This window comes from Bombus impatiens, unplaced genomic scaffold, assembly GCF_000188095.3.
Source record: "Bombus impatiens unplaced genomic scaffold, BIMP_2.2 scf_2222, whole genome shotgun sequence".
In the NCBI taxonomy this organism is placed as follows: domain Eukaryota; kingdom Metazoa; phylum Arthropoda; class Insecta; order Hymenoptera; family Apidae; genus Bombus; species Bombus impatiens.
This window is the reverse complement of record NT_178641.1, coordinates 2,284,418-2,302,299: the sequence shown is the minus strand read 5'-3', so window position 1 is coordinate 2,302,299 and position 17,882 is coordinate 2,284,418. Positions and strand designations below refer to the sequence as shown.

At 29.7% G+C, this 17,882-nt stretch overlaps 6 protein-coding genes across 16 annotated transcripts in view; 3 read left to right on the top strand and 3 right to left on the bottom strand.

Annotated features, from left to right (window-relative positions):
* The first annotated feature begins 52 nt into the window (after window positions 1-52).
* Window positions 53-2,110, top strand: LOC100746593 (G patch domain-containing protein 4). Its single transcript, XM_024372008.2, has 2 exons — window positions 53-375; window positions 555-2,110. Exons 1-2 carry the CDS (start codon window positions 327-329, stop codon window positions 1,985-1,987), a joined length of 1,482 nt encoding a protein of 493 aa, XP_024227776.1. The 5' UTR covers window positions 53-326; the 3' UTR covers window positions 1,988-2,110.
* Window positions 2,111-2,825: 715 nt separating this feature from the next.
* On the bottom strand, window positions 2,826-6,975 carry LOC100748146 (beta-1,3-galactosyltransferase 1). 3 transcript variants are annotated; one of them, XM_003494372.4, is made up of 5 exons: window positions 6,617-6,974; window positions 5,785-5,968; window positions 4,903-5,168; window positions 4,560-4,831; window positions 2,826-4,480 (listed from the first exon to the last, which is right to left on the bottom strand). In XM_003494372.4, exons 2-5 carry the CDS (start codon window positions 5,966-5,968, stop codon window positions 4,057-4,059), a joined length of 1,146 nt encoding a protein of 381 aa, XP_003494420.1. In that variant the 5' UTR covers window positions 6,617-6,974; the 3' UTR covers window positions 2,826-4,056. The 3 variants fall into 3 exon arrangements, with proteins under 3 accessions (XP_003494420.1, XP_024227777.1, XP_012248591.1); XM_012393168.3 differs by having other exon boundaries at window positions 4,057-4,480; window positions 5,728-5,968; window positions 6,617-6,975; XM_024372009.2 differs by lacking the exon at window positions 6,617-6,974 and having other exon boundaries at window positions 5,728-5,968.
* A 1,713-nt stretch (window positions 6,976-8,688) lies between these two features.
* LOC100748027 (AP-3 complex subunit sigma-2) lies at window positions 8,689-10,870 on the top strand. Of its 2 annotated transcripts, none has more exons than XM_024371924.2 (3): window positions 8,689-9,194; window positions 9,269-9,652; window positions 10,054-10,360. In XM_024371924.2, the coding sequence occupies exons 1-3, from the start codon at window positions 9,126-9,128 to the stop codon at window positions 10,117-10,119; spliced, it is 519 nt and encodes a 172-aa protein (XP_024227692.1). In that variant the 5' UTR covers window positions 8,689-9,125; the 3' UTR covers window positions 10,120-10,360. The 2 variants fall into 2 exon arrangements, with proteins under 2 accessions (XP_024227692.1, XP_012248657.1); XM_012393234.3 differs by lacking the exon at window positions 10,054-10,360 and adding an exon at window positions 10,453-10,870 and having other exon boundaries at window positions 8,720-9,194.
* Window positions 10,871-11,123: 253 nt separating this feature from the next.
* On the bottom strand, window positions 11,124-12,400 carry LOC100747908 (GATA zinc finger domain-containing protein 1). Its single transcript, XM_003494370.4, has 3 exons — window positions 11,801-12,400; window positions 11,520-11,722; window positions 11,124-11,440 (listed from the first exon to the last, which is right to left on the bottom strand). Exons 1-3 carry the CDS (start codon window positions 12,074-12,076, stop codon window positions 11,227-11,229), a joined length of 693 nt encoding a protein of 230 aa, XP_003494418.1. The 5' UTR covers window positions 12,077-12,400; the 3' UTR covers window positions 11,124-11,226.
* A 132-nt stretch (window positions 12,401-12,532) lies between these two features.
* LOC100747786 (partner of Y14 and mago) lies at window positions 12,533-13,940 on the bottom strand. The gene is made up of 3 exons (XM_003494369.4): window positions 13,781-13,940; window positions 13,411-13,507; window positions 12,533-13,335 (listed from the first exon to the last, which is right to left on the bottom strand). Exons 1-3 carry the CDS (start codon window positions 13,809-13,811, stop codon window positions 12,810-12,812), a joined length of 654 nt encoding a protein of 217 aa, XP_003494417.1. The 5' UTR covers window positions 13,812-13,940; the 3' UTR covers window positions 12,533-12,809.
* A 791-nt stretch (window positions 13,941-14,731) lies between these two features.
* The window catches only part of LOC100746475, an 89,416-nt gene continuing 86,265 nt past the window's right edge, over window positions 14,732-17,882 (top strand). For 7 of the 8 annotated variants that reach the window (XM_033324381.1, XM_024372002.2, XM_033324384.1 and 4 more), the window contains exons 1-5: window positions 14,732-15,879; window positions 16,049-16,182; window positions 16,307-16,547; window positions 16,642-16,758; window positions 17,335-17,564. In XM_033324381.1, the coding sequence (XP_033180272.1) occupies window positions 15,705-15,879; window positions 16,049-16,182; window positions 16,307-16,547; window positions 16,642-16,758; window positions 17,335-17,564 (897 nt within the window). In that variant the 5' untranslated portion in view covers window positions 14,732-15,704. The remainder of the gene's footprint in view (window positions 15,880-16,048; window positions 16,183-16,306; window positions 16,548-16,641; window positions 16,759-17,334; window positions 17,565-17,882) is intronic. The other variant, XM_024372003.2, reaches the window with a different exon arrangement.

The window sequence follows — 17,882 nt, the reverse complement described above, 5'->3', positions numbered from 1 at the left end:
ATCCAAATTAATAATGCAATGTTTATGTTAAAATAATAAAAAAAAAATATTAAAAAAGAAAATATTTATGAAAATTCCTTAGATATTAAAATTGGACAAAATTTCTGTGAATCGCATAATAGCTCACAGTTGTACAGTAGCGCCACAATACGGATGTTATGGAAATTTCAATATGCAGAATATCCAGCAAATAATATAGTTTTCATTCACTAGGTAAGTTCTGCTTCTAGTTAATGAAAACATGTATCATTCGTAAATTGTGCTGTATTTGTAAGTTGTTAAATGACATTTTTTTTATATAAGATTATAGTAACGAAAGTTTAAACATGAATGACTTTGCAAAGTCTCAGCTTATGAAATATGGCTGGACGGAAGGTATGATTTTACAAGCATTATTATGATATAATAATAGTTATATTATAACTATTACATTTAATACCTTTAATGTATTATGTATTTAAATGTTTATTTGTGTACTTCGTTGTTAAATAAATTTGTTATGTAAATTTTGTAATACACGTTTGTAAATGTTTTTTCATATTTTATTGATATAGGTAAAGGTTTAGGTAAATATGAAAGTGGCATTACAGAACCTTTAAAACAAAAATTAAAATTTGATACAGCAGGAGTGGGATATAAAGATACAGATTGGAATAATTGGTGGGAACATGCTTTTAACAAAGCAGCTAGTAGTATCAAAGTTGAATCACGAACTGATGAAGTTTCAATATCTGTTTCAAAAGAAAATACAACTAATGATCTTCCTAAAGAAGAGTTAAATAAAAATGAATCTAAATATGGAAATTTTCTTAAAACTACTAAATTATTTAATGGCAACTTAATACTGATAAGTAGTTCTAATATGCATAAAAAACAAAATATTGAAGAAAATATCAAACATGTTCCTTTAACAGATGAAGAGTTATTTAAATTATGTGGTGGTAGAACTGCCCATAAAGGAGCCAGGCATGGATTACAATTAAATGGAAAATTGAAAAGAATTGCCCAACAAGAAAAGTATTTATTAAACACTACAAAATTGGAAAACAATATCATATCCCATAATAATGAATATGAAGAGATTAATGATGAAAACATAGTATTGCCAATGACTTCTACTGAAAGTGTAATGATTCCAAAAGGATGTAAAACCACTAATAAAAAGAATAGAAGACTTATAAATAACTTAAGTCATCAATTAAATATTTTATGTAATGTAAGCGATAGTGATGAAAGAAATATACATGCCACAGTAAAAGGAGAATTAAAACAGGAAAATAAAAAAAAATGTAAAAAGAGGAAAAGAAAGAAAGAAAAGAGAAGTTCAATTTCTTGTGATATTGAAAGTGCTGAAAAAGAAGAAGATAATACATTAAATTATGTAGTGCATTCTGTAGCTAAAAAAAACATTCAGGATCAAGTAAATGATCATACTGAAAATGAATATACAGATACATTTTCACCAACAAAAAAAAGTAAAAAGAAGAAGAATAAATTAAAAAAGAAGAAAGATCAAGATAATCAATATAATCTCACTAATATCACTGATACATGGGAAGATGAATTGCATGGTTCTCAAGCAAAGAAATTTAAAAGATCACACAAAAATGATTTGCCTTTGATTAAAGATGAAGATATTAAAACATTAGAGATCAAATTTCAAACAGAACTTTCTTGTAATGAATTAGCTGTAAAGCAAGTTGATACAACCAAGACACTTCCAGATATATCAGATGCATACTTTAAAAAGAAAGTGGATTATTTAAATACTAAAATAAAGAAAAAGAAACTGTCAAAGTTACATAAAAAAGAAAAGATTAAATTAGCTAAATTAACAGAAAGTTTAGAGGCTGTACATTTTAATACCGAAGAATCTACTCCAAAAAAATATTCCAAAATAGAATTAAAGGAAGGATTAGAGAATTTATCTAGTATTGATTTTAAAAGGGATCCAATTTTAAAAAAAAAGGAAAAAAGGGGCAATTAAATTCTTAACAAATTTTAAAAAAGAATATTGTCCCTAAATACACATATACTTATAAAATCATTTGTAATAATTGTGTATAAATATTTATGCATACAATAATTATGTCGTAATACGTATAAGATATCTACTGTGTATTTATTTTCTAAACATAATTTTCTAAATATGGTATTTTTTATTAAAATTTTATGGAATAATAATTTGCTACAAATGTTGATTTTTCTTCATTTTTTATGGGAGGAAAACTAGAAAAAGAATACGTTTTTCATACCCTTAACAATATTTTTTTCTTTTTGTTATACAATTTATTAATGGACACAAATTTTTGACAATTTAATAGACGCGCGTAAGAAATCAGTTGTACATATATATATATATATATATGTATACATATGTATACATATATATGTATACATATATATACGTATATATATATATATATATATACATATATATATATGTATACATATGTATACATATATATATATATGTATATATATATATATATATATGTATATATATATATATATGTATATATATATATATATATGTATATATAAATTTGTAAAGATAAATGCATCGTTAAATTTTCGTATGTATCAATACCGTATGCACTTGTGTACAGTCCATCTAAGAAACAACAAGCGTGGTAATATTTTTAATAAAAATTTGTTATTAAATTTTATCGATTTTATGTTCAAAAATACATTTTTACTATTATGTAAAACTTAATTTTCATACAAATTAAATGATGATCTGTAAAAAAGTACATCCGGCGAACGTATAATTAATTGCTATATAGCACCAAATTTCGTAATATGCTAGAAAAACTTTAAAGTTCAATTTTTCTAACAATATATTTATATAAAATAAAACAAGATCTTTTTCTCTAAGGCCACTAGAATAGTCCGTAGAGTCGTTAATAATCTTAGTTTTGCTTTCACTAGTGAACGAATCTCACTCAACAAGCTTAATGAGTATGAATTCGTATTACTTAATTGAGCTAATAATTGATTTAAACATTGGTGTACTAATAATGCATTTTGCATTAGGATTAGCAAGGAATGTAATTCTTTTTTATATCCATAATCATTAAAATATCGTATAAAATGGTAATCGTTTCGATTAGTTGGAGTACAAGAAATGTAATTATTATTATGAATATCACTAGTATTAATTAATACGTTATAACGAACTTTTACAAAATTTTATATATCCTCAGCATACAATAGGCTACATCAAATTCATACTAGTTAAATATATGTGTCGTTGATATGTAAATATCATAATACGACACTAACAATGGTATTTTGCACAAAATACATACAGTCAAAATTGGATGGATGAATTTTCTACTTTTAATAGTCCCAACTAAAATTACTAAGTTGTATAGGTAATAAATAACAAGCGGCGAATTTTAAAATTACGCAAATGATTACTAAAATAATTAGAATATTTGAGTATAAGAAAATATACCAATGTTTTATAATATTGAACAAATTTTAAACTAAATAAATTTTTATTAAAGAAATAACTACTAAGACTTACTGGCAATAGGTACAAATAGCAAAATATACGCATGTATATATACATATGTTCTCATAACAATTCTCTTAGAATTGTGAGAAAATATCAAAGTGAAATTCTTTCAATTTAGACAAAGAGTGTAATTTAATACACTTGTAACATGTTTTATATAGTTTTTTTCTAGTTTTGCTTTTCTAGTTTTTGTTAAAATTATATTAAATTGAATAAGATATCATCATTGGAGACTCCGAATTATTCAGATCTTTTTACATAAAAAATGAAGTTAACTCATAAGAGCAAGTCTAATTGACAATATTTTTCTTAAAAACTATTGCTATTCAAATGGAAAAATAGTCTGTAAAACTTTTATTCAAACATCAATTACAAATCTCTCTTATTGTAGCTTTAAAAAAAGTTCTTTTCGTCAATATAATTTTAGTACGACTCTGTTTTATAATTATCATAATACTTATTGAGAATTTTGTTTTAATAAATATTAAATCAATAATAAATAACAGGTTTAATACTTAAAAATTTTAGTTAATTTAAACACATTTGTTAATAGGTCTTCTCTTTACTGTATAATATCCAATGTTTCTACCACTTCTGCTTAATGTAACTGATTTCTTATCAATATGAGAATGATTACTACAAGAGAGACTTGTATCATTCAATTTGTTCCATATAACATACATACTGGACACATTTACTTTGTGTGTTGTAATAGCATTTTTTAATATACAAGGATCCAGTTTACGTGGAACATAACTAAATCCAGGATGATTTACAGGTCGTACTTTTGCATGTTTTGCACAGAGACCAGTAATGTAAACATCTTCCAAGTGAAGTAATGGTGTTCTTAATGCTGCATGATACAATTTAAATGCCACATCTAAACTCATTACATACCCCGTACCAGATAAGTAATTAGGATATATTTTCCCTGAATACATATATTTTGGTGTATACCTAATTAAACATATTTGTATGGATTCTCTTTCTATATATTCTTATCTTATATTTATATTATGATATGTATGTTACTTACCATTTATTATTTGGATCTAAAATAGGTTTAGCATTACAGATGAGAGAACCTAACAATGTATCAGTTAGTGACTTTGATTGTAAAGTTTTCATTAAACTAGGAATATTTACAAACATATCATCATCTGTTTTCATGAGATATTTTGCTTGGCCACAATTTGATGTTATCCATTTCAACATCATTACAGATTTCAATGTTAAATTATTATAAGTATCATAAAATTTTTCTTGAATGATATCATTGTATTGATGGCTTTCTTCAGCTATTATACTCTGTAATGTAATTTGTTATTGGTTTTGTTGTAACAATTTTCATTTAAGAAATTTTACACATAAATACATACATTAAGTGTATCATTATCACTTTGTCCCAAAAGAAATGCTATCTTTACAGTCGAGTTATATATATTATCTAAATTATTCTTATTAGCCCAAGTGCTTCTTATAGCTGTTCGAGCTTGGATATTTGTAACAGCTGAACAAATAACTATGAAAAGATATGGTGACGAAGAACATATATCATTAGGACTTAAAACTGAAGTTGTATTTTCTGGATGAATATATATACAAAGATCTCTTGAAGTATTATATGCCCATCCTGGCAATTGCGCTGTAAATTATTTATATTTACAGAAATATTTTATCTTAATTCTATAAGGAAAGTTGTATTCATGAAATTCTTTTCCTTAAGCTTTGACTTCATATGCATGCTTAATAAAATTAAATAATTATTTTATTATAGCATCACTCAAGCATTCTACATTAAGTGGATGGAAAAAGGAAGATTGAAGTATACTGCAGATACTTTTTCTACTATTCAAATTTATTTTTTCTTTTCGCTAATTCTAACATGAATTCCCATGAATATACAACTGAATAAATTACCTACTACTTATCATTATAAAAGAATTCCTTCCCTTCTAAAAAAAAATCCTTGACTCATTGGGTATTTAATATGATAGTAGGTAATATGTAAATATGTTCTATATAAACTATACTTATTTATGTAATTCTTACAGTATTTTTTAAGCTTACATTATTATAGTCCATAGAATTTAAATTTGTAACTGACAAATAATTATAAAGAGAAGAGTGAAAGTAGATTTACATATCAAGTCTTGTTAGTTTATAACGCAACAAAAGCTCTAGCAATGTTAGTGAATGCATACCTACTGAGGCTACCAAATGTGAAACACCAATGTGTTTTGGAGAAGATGGAGTCTCACCTAAGCCTAAAAATGGGCCTTGAGCTGAATGGTATGCTGGTACATATATTAAACCAAGTGTAGCTAAGATCATAAATCCTACTGCTAATCTTCGGACAAATGATATCTTTCCTTTAACTATTCCATTATTAACTATATTGGTGGTTGATGGCAATTTCAATGGCAATAGTCGCGATTTGCCCATCTAAGAACAAATAATATTAATACAAATATATTATATTAATATTGTGGTGGCCAATAAGTAATGTTGGATTTTTCTTTATATAGTCTTACCTTATTAATTTTTTACTCATTTAATTCTATCTTATTTGATTGTCAACAATCAAGATGATCCTCTGTATATCATTTTTTATTTAACAAAAGCATAAGAGCTACTTTATCAATATATGCATTTTTCAATGATAATGATTATTTGAAAAATAAATAGGTAACATTTATAATAATATTATGAAACAAAATAAATGTCAATTTTGAAATTGAATGGAGTAATAAATCAAATGTTATGGTCTCAAACATTGAAAACACTTTTACAACATAGATCGTCATAAGTCAGGTTTTTTAAAATTATTTCAATGAAATTATTAATAGTTACATTTCTTAATGTCCTAAATTGTATCAGTTAAGAAATAATGTAGCAATTTAATTCAGTCATAGATGCATCAATAGCGAATATAAATTTAGTGTAAAATATTGATATAATAAATGTATATTATTTATTACTTTGTATGATACAAAATTGATCTATCTTTATAAACTGTAATAAATATTGCTAAATATTGACATAAAACCAAAAATTCAATTTTTCAGTTGGATACATTATAAACAACCTTACCTTTGAAATGCGGTGATTGCGTTACGCTGCATTTGACAACTCGCCATTTACCTCTGTCGTAAGATCGTACTTACGATTTATCAAAACATATCGCAGAAATTTCACGTTAGAGTATATGACAAAAATAAAAAAAAAAAGAAAAAGCTTCTACTCAAATCTTCGTGATTCTTAGACTGCACCTTGAATCCAAATAGCTTGTCATTTCGTCATTTGTCAGATATCGCGCGAATGCAGTTCCACCTAGTGTTAATTACTTTGATTTCTCTGTTTTGCACTGTACCAGTAGAGAGGAAATTTCCTCTCTGGTAACAACTATAACAGCACAGTCGAGATATAGACACAGACCAAACGGAGTACAGACATTTACTAAGGCTGTGGTATGGAGACTTGGCATCTTATGGGTTATATTGTTATGTTATATATTCTGAAATACCGATTGCGTAAAAAATCAGAGGTTTTGACATGCTCCCTATGATTTAAAGCGGTGGATGTAGGAATTATAATCAGTCTAATTATCGAAGTTGCTGGAATCGTCGTTACGTGCAAAAAGATCTTATTTTGTTTCATCCCCACATGAAATTTGCATACTTATACGTATGTATCAAAATATCAAAATCAAATTATCAAAATATCAACCTCTATTAACATTTAACATATTAACAATTATTAACATTCAAGTCTAATAAACAACAATCTTTAATTATCTTAAACAATTTGAATAATCAACGTTATGTTGTTAAAAACAAATTATAATATTCTTTGTTTTATGATAGATTTTTCTCAGTCTCCATTTTTACCCTTTATGCTTGATGATAAACATAAAATTATGATGAAACATAAAAGCTTTTCATTAAGAATATAATCTTATTCGTACTTGTTACTGAACATTGTCTTAAATACGTTCTCTATTTCTCAATTTCATCCATTTGACTGTTTGAATACGCTAAATTTGCGCGCGCTTATATATACGAACGCTCCTATTGGCGAAATTTATTGTCAAAGTCAAATCAAGCGTGCCTATTGGTGCAGAATATTCTCAAATGAAATTGAACGTTGTTCCTATTGGCGTAATATATTGTCACATCAAATGGAGCTTTGCTATTGGTGCGAAATATTCGAATGCGTAGTTTCGCGGAGAATCGTGCTCTGAGGTGTTATTGTACTCTTGAATGTCGTGGAGCGAAAATTCGTCTCGTCGAGCGTTACCCTGTTGTTATTAGTACTTTCATTTCGACTTCATCAACATTTCTACACTTATATCCGCTTCATTTAAATAGTATGTTCGTGTTTAATCATTTATTAATTATAATCTCAGTAAAATTGAGAAACTTTCTTTTATTTTCATCGTTGACTGTGTACTTGACAAGTTACAATCATCGATAGTTCATATTATCGGTCTTTGAAGCAGAATTTGGGTTCTATTATTACTCTATTTCACTATAATTGGTTTCATTATTGTAAATAATTGGTTTATTATACATTTATTTTTGACTGTATTTCTGATGGTTAAAATTATTGAAAATTAATTAATTTTAAGTGTTGAGGCACTCTTCGCGATTTATTTTGAAAATTTCTTATTTTATATGTGATTTTAGTAAATTAAAGTTACGAGTTAGAAAAACACTTTTGCAAACGCACATTAAAAGAAGCATTTGCTTATAAATTAATGTTTTTAATTTGATGTTAAATTTTTTTGCGTAAAAGGAGGGTGGATGGGTCGTGCATAGGGAGGATTTCCATTCACAGCAACCTCCACGCGGTGAGACCTGGACAATCATTATTTGATATACAATTACTAATTGCATCATTATATATATGGTATAATTATGAATTATATAACAAATAATACGAGCTGGTTTGCTGTGATCGCGATTATCTTTCTATGCAGTCCTTGGGTTGTTTCGAATGTACTCGGAGAACACATTCTTTTTTATTTTAGGAATCGGTAAAGTCAAATAAAGAAAGGGCTTTAGAAATTCAATTCAAGGGTATTATCAATTCAAATAATATTACAGTACATTTGAAATATGTTGAATCGATAATGTTGGGAATGATACTAGAATGGTAAGGGAATCCAGAGAGTTGAGTCAAAAGATTCGTTATTGAAAGGTATATCTAATCTATACTTTGTCTGTGGTAATAGTATAGTGTTCACATGGAATGAGAAATATTTACGTAGAAAAATTTCTCTTTATTGTGACGTTATTTCATTGCATAAAATTACTATAATTTCTAAGTTATTTTTTAAATTAATGATTATAAATAATGCATAAATACAGTGACAGCTGCAAAATGAAATATTTAGTTGCTTAAATTTTCTTAAATATTTATTTTCTTAAATTAAATGTTTATTAGTATGAATTTCCTTAATAATGCAATGTTGGAAAAAAATTATTTTTTTTAAAGTACATTTTTGACGTTCGAAACTAACCTCTATACGAATGAAAGAAACATCTGTGTTTTTTTCAATAATAAAATTAGACCTTATTTTTTTAATTGATCGTGAATCATGATTAAAGCTATTTTAGTATTTAATAATCATGGGAAGCCTAGACTTTCTAAATTTTATCAATACTTTGTAAGTGTAACAACAGTTATAATTTGTTATTATATTCTACTGCAGAATTCAATAAACTGTGTCTTTTTTTTCAGAATGAGGATATGCAACAACAGATAATAAAAGAAACATTTCAATTAGTTTCGAAGAGAGATGATAATGTTTGTAATTTTCTAGAAGGTGGAAGTTTAATTGGTGGATCCGATTATAAGTTAATTTATCGGCATTATGCTACATTATATTTTGTATTCTGTGTTGATAGTTCAGAATCAGAATTGGGAATCTTAGATTTGATACAAGTTTTTGTTGAAACATTGGATAAATGTTTTGAAAATGTATGTGAACTCGACCTTATCTTTCATGTAGACAAAGTTCATTATATTCTCAATGAATTAGTGATGGGTGGAATGGTTTTAGAAACCAATATGACTGAAATACTTACAAGAATTGAAGATCAAAATAAATTGGAAAAACAGGAGGTAAGTAATATTTTTATAATTGGCATTTAAGAAACATCAATATATGTGTTGTATGTTTAAGCTTTACTTATATATTTTATAAATATTAAAGATAACAAATTTTATATATAATATAGCAGTACACTGTGATAAAGTTTAAATTACTAAGTCACAGTTGTAATAACTAATTTATGCAAACATCCCTTAACTTTTTGGGCCCAATAAAATTTTATTCTCTTAAAATTTTTAAGTAGTAAGATAAAGTGATAAAGAAAAAGGCATTCAATTTCTTATAAAAGTCTTCTGGGCTTGTAGAAGTTAACAGCCTATTGCAGTTTATTCGTTAGCTCTGCATGCGTCGGAATGTTTTGTAGTGCAGTTTCATATGGTGGTAGAACTGATTGAGCTAACATGAATTTTAGGGAACTTACAAATCAGGACGATCTTGCTCACCTCGTCCGTTTGTCCTTCTGGGGCCCCCTCCCTAAGTAAATCGGCAGTAAAAATCAGATCATTTTGTACACATTCATTCCTTTGTGTAATCTATCTGTGATCTTTTTTTTTTCACCAAGAATTTCAAAACATAAATCTTCCGTAGCTTTACAAAATAAATACTCATAACACGCATGATGGTGCTAAGTCGTTTGTAAATGTTTGCTCGGAAATAGTGCCTTAATGCAAATGTATACGTCGCTATGCTCTAAGAATAAAATGTGTATTGCGTAGCTACTTATTTGTATTTACTTCTATTAATTAATTTATATTCAAAAATCCTTTATTTTCTCCATTTTCCATTTTTTCCATCCATATGGTATGTGCAGGCAGGAATCACAGCAGCGCCGGCGCGTGCTGTTTCTGCTGTCAAGAATATGAACATACCACAACAGATAAAGGATATGAAGTTGCCTGATTTACCACAAGCTATAAAAGATCTCAAATTCTGACCAGCCGTTACTTCGTTGGCTCCAAGCTGACTGATTTCAACCACAATCCCAAATGCAAGTGATACTACAAGGGTTTTTTTCCCCTCTCTTCAAGTGAATGAGAATGCACCAATACTGTCCACAAATTCTTCATACATTTCACCTCAACAGTATCAGAGTTAAACAATGAAGATTCTCAAAGAAGAGGATTTGTACCATGAAATTTGAAAAATTGTATCTGTATCTAAACATAAGGATCTCTGGAGTGTTGAAAGTATTAAATTCAATACATGAAAGAAGGTAAAAATTTATAAATCTAAAAATACTGATACTATATTTTATAGAGATTGTATTATCATACCTAGTGTAATATTATGAAATTGCATTTTCTTTATTATATCTAAAGTAGTATATTTAATGTTAACTCATTATTGAACACTTCCATTCTATTATTTTCAAAGATAGTATTAAATGATAATGTTATATTGTATCAAACAAAGTTGTAATAAATATTGCAATAATATATATTCACGATAAATTTTATTTTTAAAAATTTAAACAGTTATAAATATACTTCAATTATTTTATTTTATTTTTCTATACCAGATTCATAATGTACATAAGAAACCAAAATATTAACATAAAAATAACTAAACAACTGAATTAAAAAGTTCATCTTTTACATGTAGCAATTTCATTTCTGAGTGTAGTCCAGATATATCCAGTACCGTGTTCTGTAGGTGGTGGGGGATATGGTGTATTTTTTAATTTATAATAATCTGATGGAGCATGCATTACAAATTCCATACATTCCAATTTGCGTGGGAGATCTTCTTCTGGTCCTATAATATATGTCTCAGGACTAAATCCTTCATCAGGTGGTGGACTAAACATGAAATACATAATTTTACTACTTTGGTACCTTATGAACAATAAATGAATTATCATAAGTTTTAATAATTTACCTTGCAGTGGTAGGCAAGAGCCAAGTGACAGCAGCACTTTTTTCACAATATTGATCTGTGAGTAAACCACGAATTTGAGCATAATAAATTCCTCCGTCAATATCCTGCATAGAAACTATATCACCTACTTGAAAATAAGTGCCTTTATAAAATACATAACTGCTTGTAACAGGAGTTGCTGTAGCTGTTGGTGCCTTAACTGGCTAAAAATAAGGGAATAAAATAATATATAATGTTTCGTTTTGGAATACTTGTAGTAATTAGAGAATCAAGAAACATACAGTTTTTTTGAACAAATTTCTTCTTCCTTTCCCTTTGGGTATAATTTTATGTGGAACTGATTTAGAATTGCAATATCTTGTAATCCTTGTACTTCTCCTGGTAGGTTTTAACAGACCTCCTTTATCCTCATCTTCGTTTCTTACGTTTGAACTCGCTTCTGAATTTCTTTCTTCTTCAAGACAATCGTTGCAAAGATTACCGGCTTCGGTTGAATGCCAAAGTGGGGTCTCTCGAGTCCCACACTTGACACATTCAGGTTTATTGCCGAGAGGCATCGAATTTTAATTAATTCGATTTTGTTAGTTATTTACCCATCGATAGTCAACCGTCAACCGTTCGCTTTAATCTGCGTCTCAATCGTTTTATCATTTCAATTTCACTAAATATCATTTTAATTGGATATGATATTGTACTGAATAAAAATTACAAGCTTTCATCTATGAGAATATATCAAAGAAAAAAGGCAGTAAAACGCTTATAGGAGTTTATCCATTTTTCACGTAACAAATTAAGTACAAAAGACGCGATTGTATACAGTAAACAGCAAATACAGAATATTGCACTGTAGGAATTTCAGCAGCTACTGAGAAAATAAAGCTAGTCAGTGTGTCCAGCATATAAAATCCCTAGTATTTCAAGTTTCATCAAATTAGTTAGGAATTTAAGAAATGTAAATGAATTTTATTATTATAGACATAATATTTATTTCTGATGATATAAATAACAACATGTAATATGCAAAAACAATTTTTATTAAATCTGATTGGTCTTTCACATAGTGATATTATAGCATACTAAATTCTCATTAATATTTAATTTTTATCTTCTGTATATAAATGTACATCTTTATATTGCTATTAGCTTACTGTATAAAGAGGATGAAACTGTGACATTACATAAGATCATATTAAAATTTTTAAAAATTTGAAAAACACACATCTGCTTAGGTACAACTATGAAGTGATATTTTATGAGTATGTAAATATATTTTTTTTCAACTCCCTCTTTTTATTGACTTGCTTCTAATCGTTTTATTTCTTTCGAAATTTCAGCTTTTCTTGCCAATTTGTCAAGTATTTCTTTTTCTGGATTTTTTAACAATCCATTTTTTATTTTTTCTTCCAATGTTTCAATTTCTCTGACCTTTTTTCTAAGGTTTTTCAACCTTTTCTGTGGATCTGATATAGAAGTTTGAGATTGAGTTGAACCATTTGGTTTAGATGCTGAAGTCTGGTTATTGGATACTATCTTTATGTTAGTTTGTGGTTTACCGTTTTGTGATAATGATTCTTTTTTCTGATCTGGTTCTGAGAGTGTAGTTTTAGCCAGTTCTTCTGTTATACGTTCAGTTATTTTATTTTTACTTTTTTTCTTCTTCTTTTTGACTTCTGTTTTAACTGGAGCACCAGGAATAGTTTTAGATTTTGCTGCTAGTAATGCTTCCTGTTTAGCTTTATGCTCTGCTATGAATTCTGGACTTGCACCTATTGGATACATAGGTTTGTTCTTTATCTGTTTGCCTTTGCTTTCATATCTGGAAAAAAATGGTGATAATAACAATATTATCTGTATAGAATGGTTTAGTATTGTTTTATAAATTATTACATACAGTGGAACTTCTTCTTGTGGTATATAGCCATCTTTCACACGACGTGGCTTACGCCATGTACCATCAGGACGTTGGCTGGCCGGGATGAATGTTCCACCTATAAAAAATTTGTAATAAAAAATGAATTTTATGAATTAACATGAATCTATCTTTTAAATATCTTTGTTACATTAACATCATTGAATTTCATTCAAAACATCGCACATATCTTACTGTAAATATTTTTAATATTTATTAATGATTTAAAAAAAAAATGAGTATCAGAGCTTGACTTAAATTTTATGAAATAATGGTTGTTTACATGTTGCAGGTTATAAATAGTGCAACAGCTAAAATAAATCAAATGATTGAATGAAACGAAATTTATCACCTTGTTCATCTTTAATGTAAGCCGACGCCATCGTTATTCAGTACGATCGTTCGCCGTGAATATTTTTTATTATATTTCTTAATAATTCCTACTATCCGCGTGCCATTTTGCGATCGTGAGGACCTCAACCCTTGAGAAATAGTATGTGTCTTGAAATTAACAATACATGTATAGTTCCATATGATTGTAAGATGTCGCTACTATATAGTTATTCCAATATTATTTTAAAATAAATATTGCTACACAACTATGCGAATATAGGCACGTGAAATACTAGTTGGGGATAACTGGAAATTTTTCTTAATCTTCAGAAACATAATTAAGCTGGAATATTATTTTAACAAACCATTACCATTTGGCATCGCTTCCAACATTATCGATTCAGCATCGAGCATAATCATTGACTACGATTGGAGAATTTATTTGAAACACAAGAATTAATATTCTGCAGTTTTGAAATTACAATCTGTATTTATGATTTTCAGATTATACAATTTATACAGATTATACAGATTATACAATAAACTGCATACCGAAACTTTATAAATGAGATCAGAGTCGTCATTACGCTTATGTATTCACAATTGAATCTAAAGAACCATATAGTAGCGAGCAAAATTTTTAAGCCAGCCACATCGACAAATGATTTAATTGCTATAAAAATATATTCGTAGTAATTATTATAATAAAAATATATTATTAGAAATGCTATTCTTTTTTATTAGGCTTTAATTTAAATTATACATGTATGTATAGTATTGTAGCATGTGACAGAACAGATAAGGTCTATCAGCTACGTAAGATGACTATCTATTTATATTTTTTTACGATTCCGATTAAGTTCTTGAAATTAGTTGTATAGTTTATATATATCTATAATAGTAATATAACGAAAACGTAAAGATATTTGAGAAAAAATGATTTATGATTTATGTAGGTGTAGACTTCAATATATAATGATTTATAAATCTGTGATTTAACAATTTTAGATCTATTTTTTATTGCTCATAGAGTGAACTCAAAGATTCTGTACGCGTAGTTAGGAAACATTGTAATGGTAACATAATGTATAGGAAGCAACGGATACACGTTCATCGGAGCGGAAGTCAAGCACACACAATCAGGATCGGAAGTAATTCCGGTGGCCGAACACTGTGATGGTATTGTTAGCCGATCTGCTGAATAATAATTGGCATTCGGTGCATTTACATGGTCACGATCGCAGAGTGTCAATATCTTTCCGGATGGAATGGAAACGTCACTCGGTGGCTTTGCTCCGTGATATAGTGTTCGTTCAGTGTTTGCCGTGAATCTATGCCTGTGACTTCATCGTCCTTTCGAAGGTACGTACTGAAAGTAAAATGAAGCGAATCTTTTTGTCTTCGCGTGTGATGAAATATTCCTTACATTATTGCGAAATCCTTAGAATATATTTACGTTTAAATTGATGTTACTTAAGACGAGTCATCCGAGACGATTAGAAGGGAGCCGAGCAAGATTCAACGGGCAGAAAAGGGTTGCTATCACGATGAATAAACGTAAAATTATGTAACAAGTTGACAGAAATACGCATGTGCATATAATCTGTCGAGAAAGTAGAGTGTGCATCTTTGTGGAATATTCTACATAAATTATTTCGGTATAGTTTTAGGCGCAGGAGATAATGGAGGAAATGAATGCGATAAGTTTGTCAATTTTTTTGAAATCCTTTTCTCAAAATATTGATCTTTTGTAATAATTTATTGCATCGTTTCTTGATTAACTCCCTGCTTTTCATTGTGACGCTGATTGATTCAGAAAACGAATTATAACGATACATTTTACTTCGAAAAAAATATTTCAAGTTCTCCTCCTTTCCTCCTTCGAGTTGAAAAATATTGATTGTTCTATAGTTTTGTAGATCGATATATCAAATTTATGATAAATGTCTGTTTATTATAAGTTGTCTTCTTTTCGGAAGAGGATGGGCTGTACACCTAGTGGATCATCGTGCAAGAAGGGCAGCATTCGATTAATGACTACGAAGCTTACTTTCACCAAGGGTCAGCTGTGCAACCTGAACACGTATTTTCGCAAACTGGTCGACGAGGCTCAGAATGGTGAATGCTTAACCAGTTTCTCAATAAATCTTACTCTTTGATTCGGCGAACAATGGAGAGATTCTGTCTGTGGAGGCGTTGAGAACAATAAAAATATTGAATTCAAGAGGAAATTGTGAGCTGCCAGAGTTTTACCAATCGAGTGTCGAATCGAATGGATTTGTTACAGATTCCTCTAACGCTTTTGCGATCGAAGCTATCGTGGAAAGATTGGTCCAACGATTGATGCGAAGCGCTGGTAATCTCGATCGAAGATTCTCATCTATGTTTCTCGTTTCATTAAACGAACCTCGACGAATAAAGGTAAAAGGACGAGGAAATCGGAATTTCTGGAATTGTAATCATAACGTGAAGTTGAGAAGCTGGTAAACCCCATAGGAAGAAGAAGTACCAATACTTTCGAATTATATTTTTGCTTCCTTTTTAGCAAGGTAGGTTTGAATATCTGCTGCGGATAGATGCATTGTCGATTTCGAGTGTAAGTCCCGAGCAGGGACGCTCGACGGTGTGTGTCGAGGAGGATGCCTCTCTACCAGGCTTTATTCGGCTGAAGATGCTTGGCGTTGGGGCGGAAGTCTGGCGGGAGTACGTGGATGTCGCAGGAAGGTTGAGGAGAGATCTTGTAAAAGCCAAATTAGCAAATTTATTGGCCACAGCTATTAAACGAGGTATTTCGTATCTACCGAATTCTTTAGTTTGCGGAATGGTTCACAGAGTAATTAAACAAATTAAACAGGGACAAATGTGGAGTCGCTGTTTCAGACGTTGGAGATCAAACGAATGACAGAATTTGTGTTTCACCTGGTCAAGTGGTCGATGCTGAAATCCTCGACAAGATATTGAAGCAACCGGACCACTGTCGAATATTTTACGGATCAGGTAATGTTTTAAATTATATTTAAACGCTTTTGTTAATTTAAGGAGAATAGAAATGCGCGATAAATTCTTTCTATGCAACGCAGTCGACAAGAGTCACTCGTCGAGGGACCATAAACAAGAATAAAGTATTCATCGCTTCGTTATTATTCATCCAATTCTCCATTTCGTGCTCCTTATTAATGTAATATTATCTTGGCATTACGCGTGTCCCCAAACCCATTCTCAACGATTCGTTCTCGTTTTCGCTTTCTTTTAATCGTTCTTTTCATTCTTAATTCTCTGTCCCTGTTAGCCTCTGCTTGTACTAAATAACTGATGTACGAAGTAACTTGGTAATTCGATATACCGAGCGTTCAATAAATCAGGACAAGGCGCTCGAGCAAAGTTGCTTAATAACGACTGTAAGGGATTTAGAATAACGAGCACCCAGCAAGTATGCCCAGTTTCCGTATAACCGTATTAAGGAGCATCTTATAAATCAAGTTGTGCCGAGTCTCGTGTGAAACAATAACCGTAGCTAACGATGTGATTTTTAACAGTGTTCCCTAGATAACAGGATCGTGTAATTGTTTCTAGCTGTCTCGGACGGACCATTACCAGAGCCAAGGAATCATCGAGTGGCCTTGATCGAAGATTCCGGAGGGATACTGCTTAGAATCGGATTGGATAAATTTAAAGCTCGCGAAGTTGAAGTCAGGCTACTAATCGGTATCGGAGTGTCGTCGTGGCCCACTTTAGCGGACTATCCTCAACGGATACCTCTCTATCATTGCGATGCTCTTCTTCATTACACTGCAGCGCAAAGTGTACGTGTATATAAAAAATTAAGTGCTACGATATCAATTTGCGTGCTTTTTGATTCTATTTTTACACCGTATTGATCGATCGTAACCTGTTCATCAAGTTTTGAGTTCCGCTTCATTTTATCAATACAAAAATATCGAAAAGTGAAGTTTATTAACTCGCGTTCTACGCACGCGTCATGTAATTAGAGCATTGATTATCCTCATTATATCGTTCGTAGATAAACGATTATTAAATAGCGCGGGAATCATCGACGAGGTTTTAAAAACCAAAAACTATGCGTTTTTCATCGGTGGAAAATAAGCTAATAGAAACGCAGG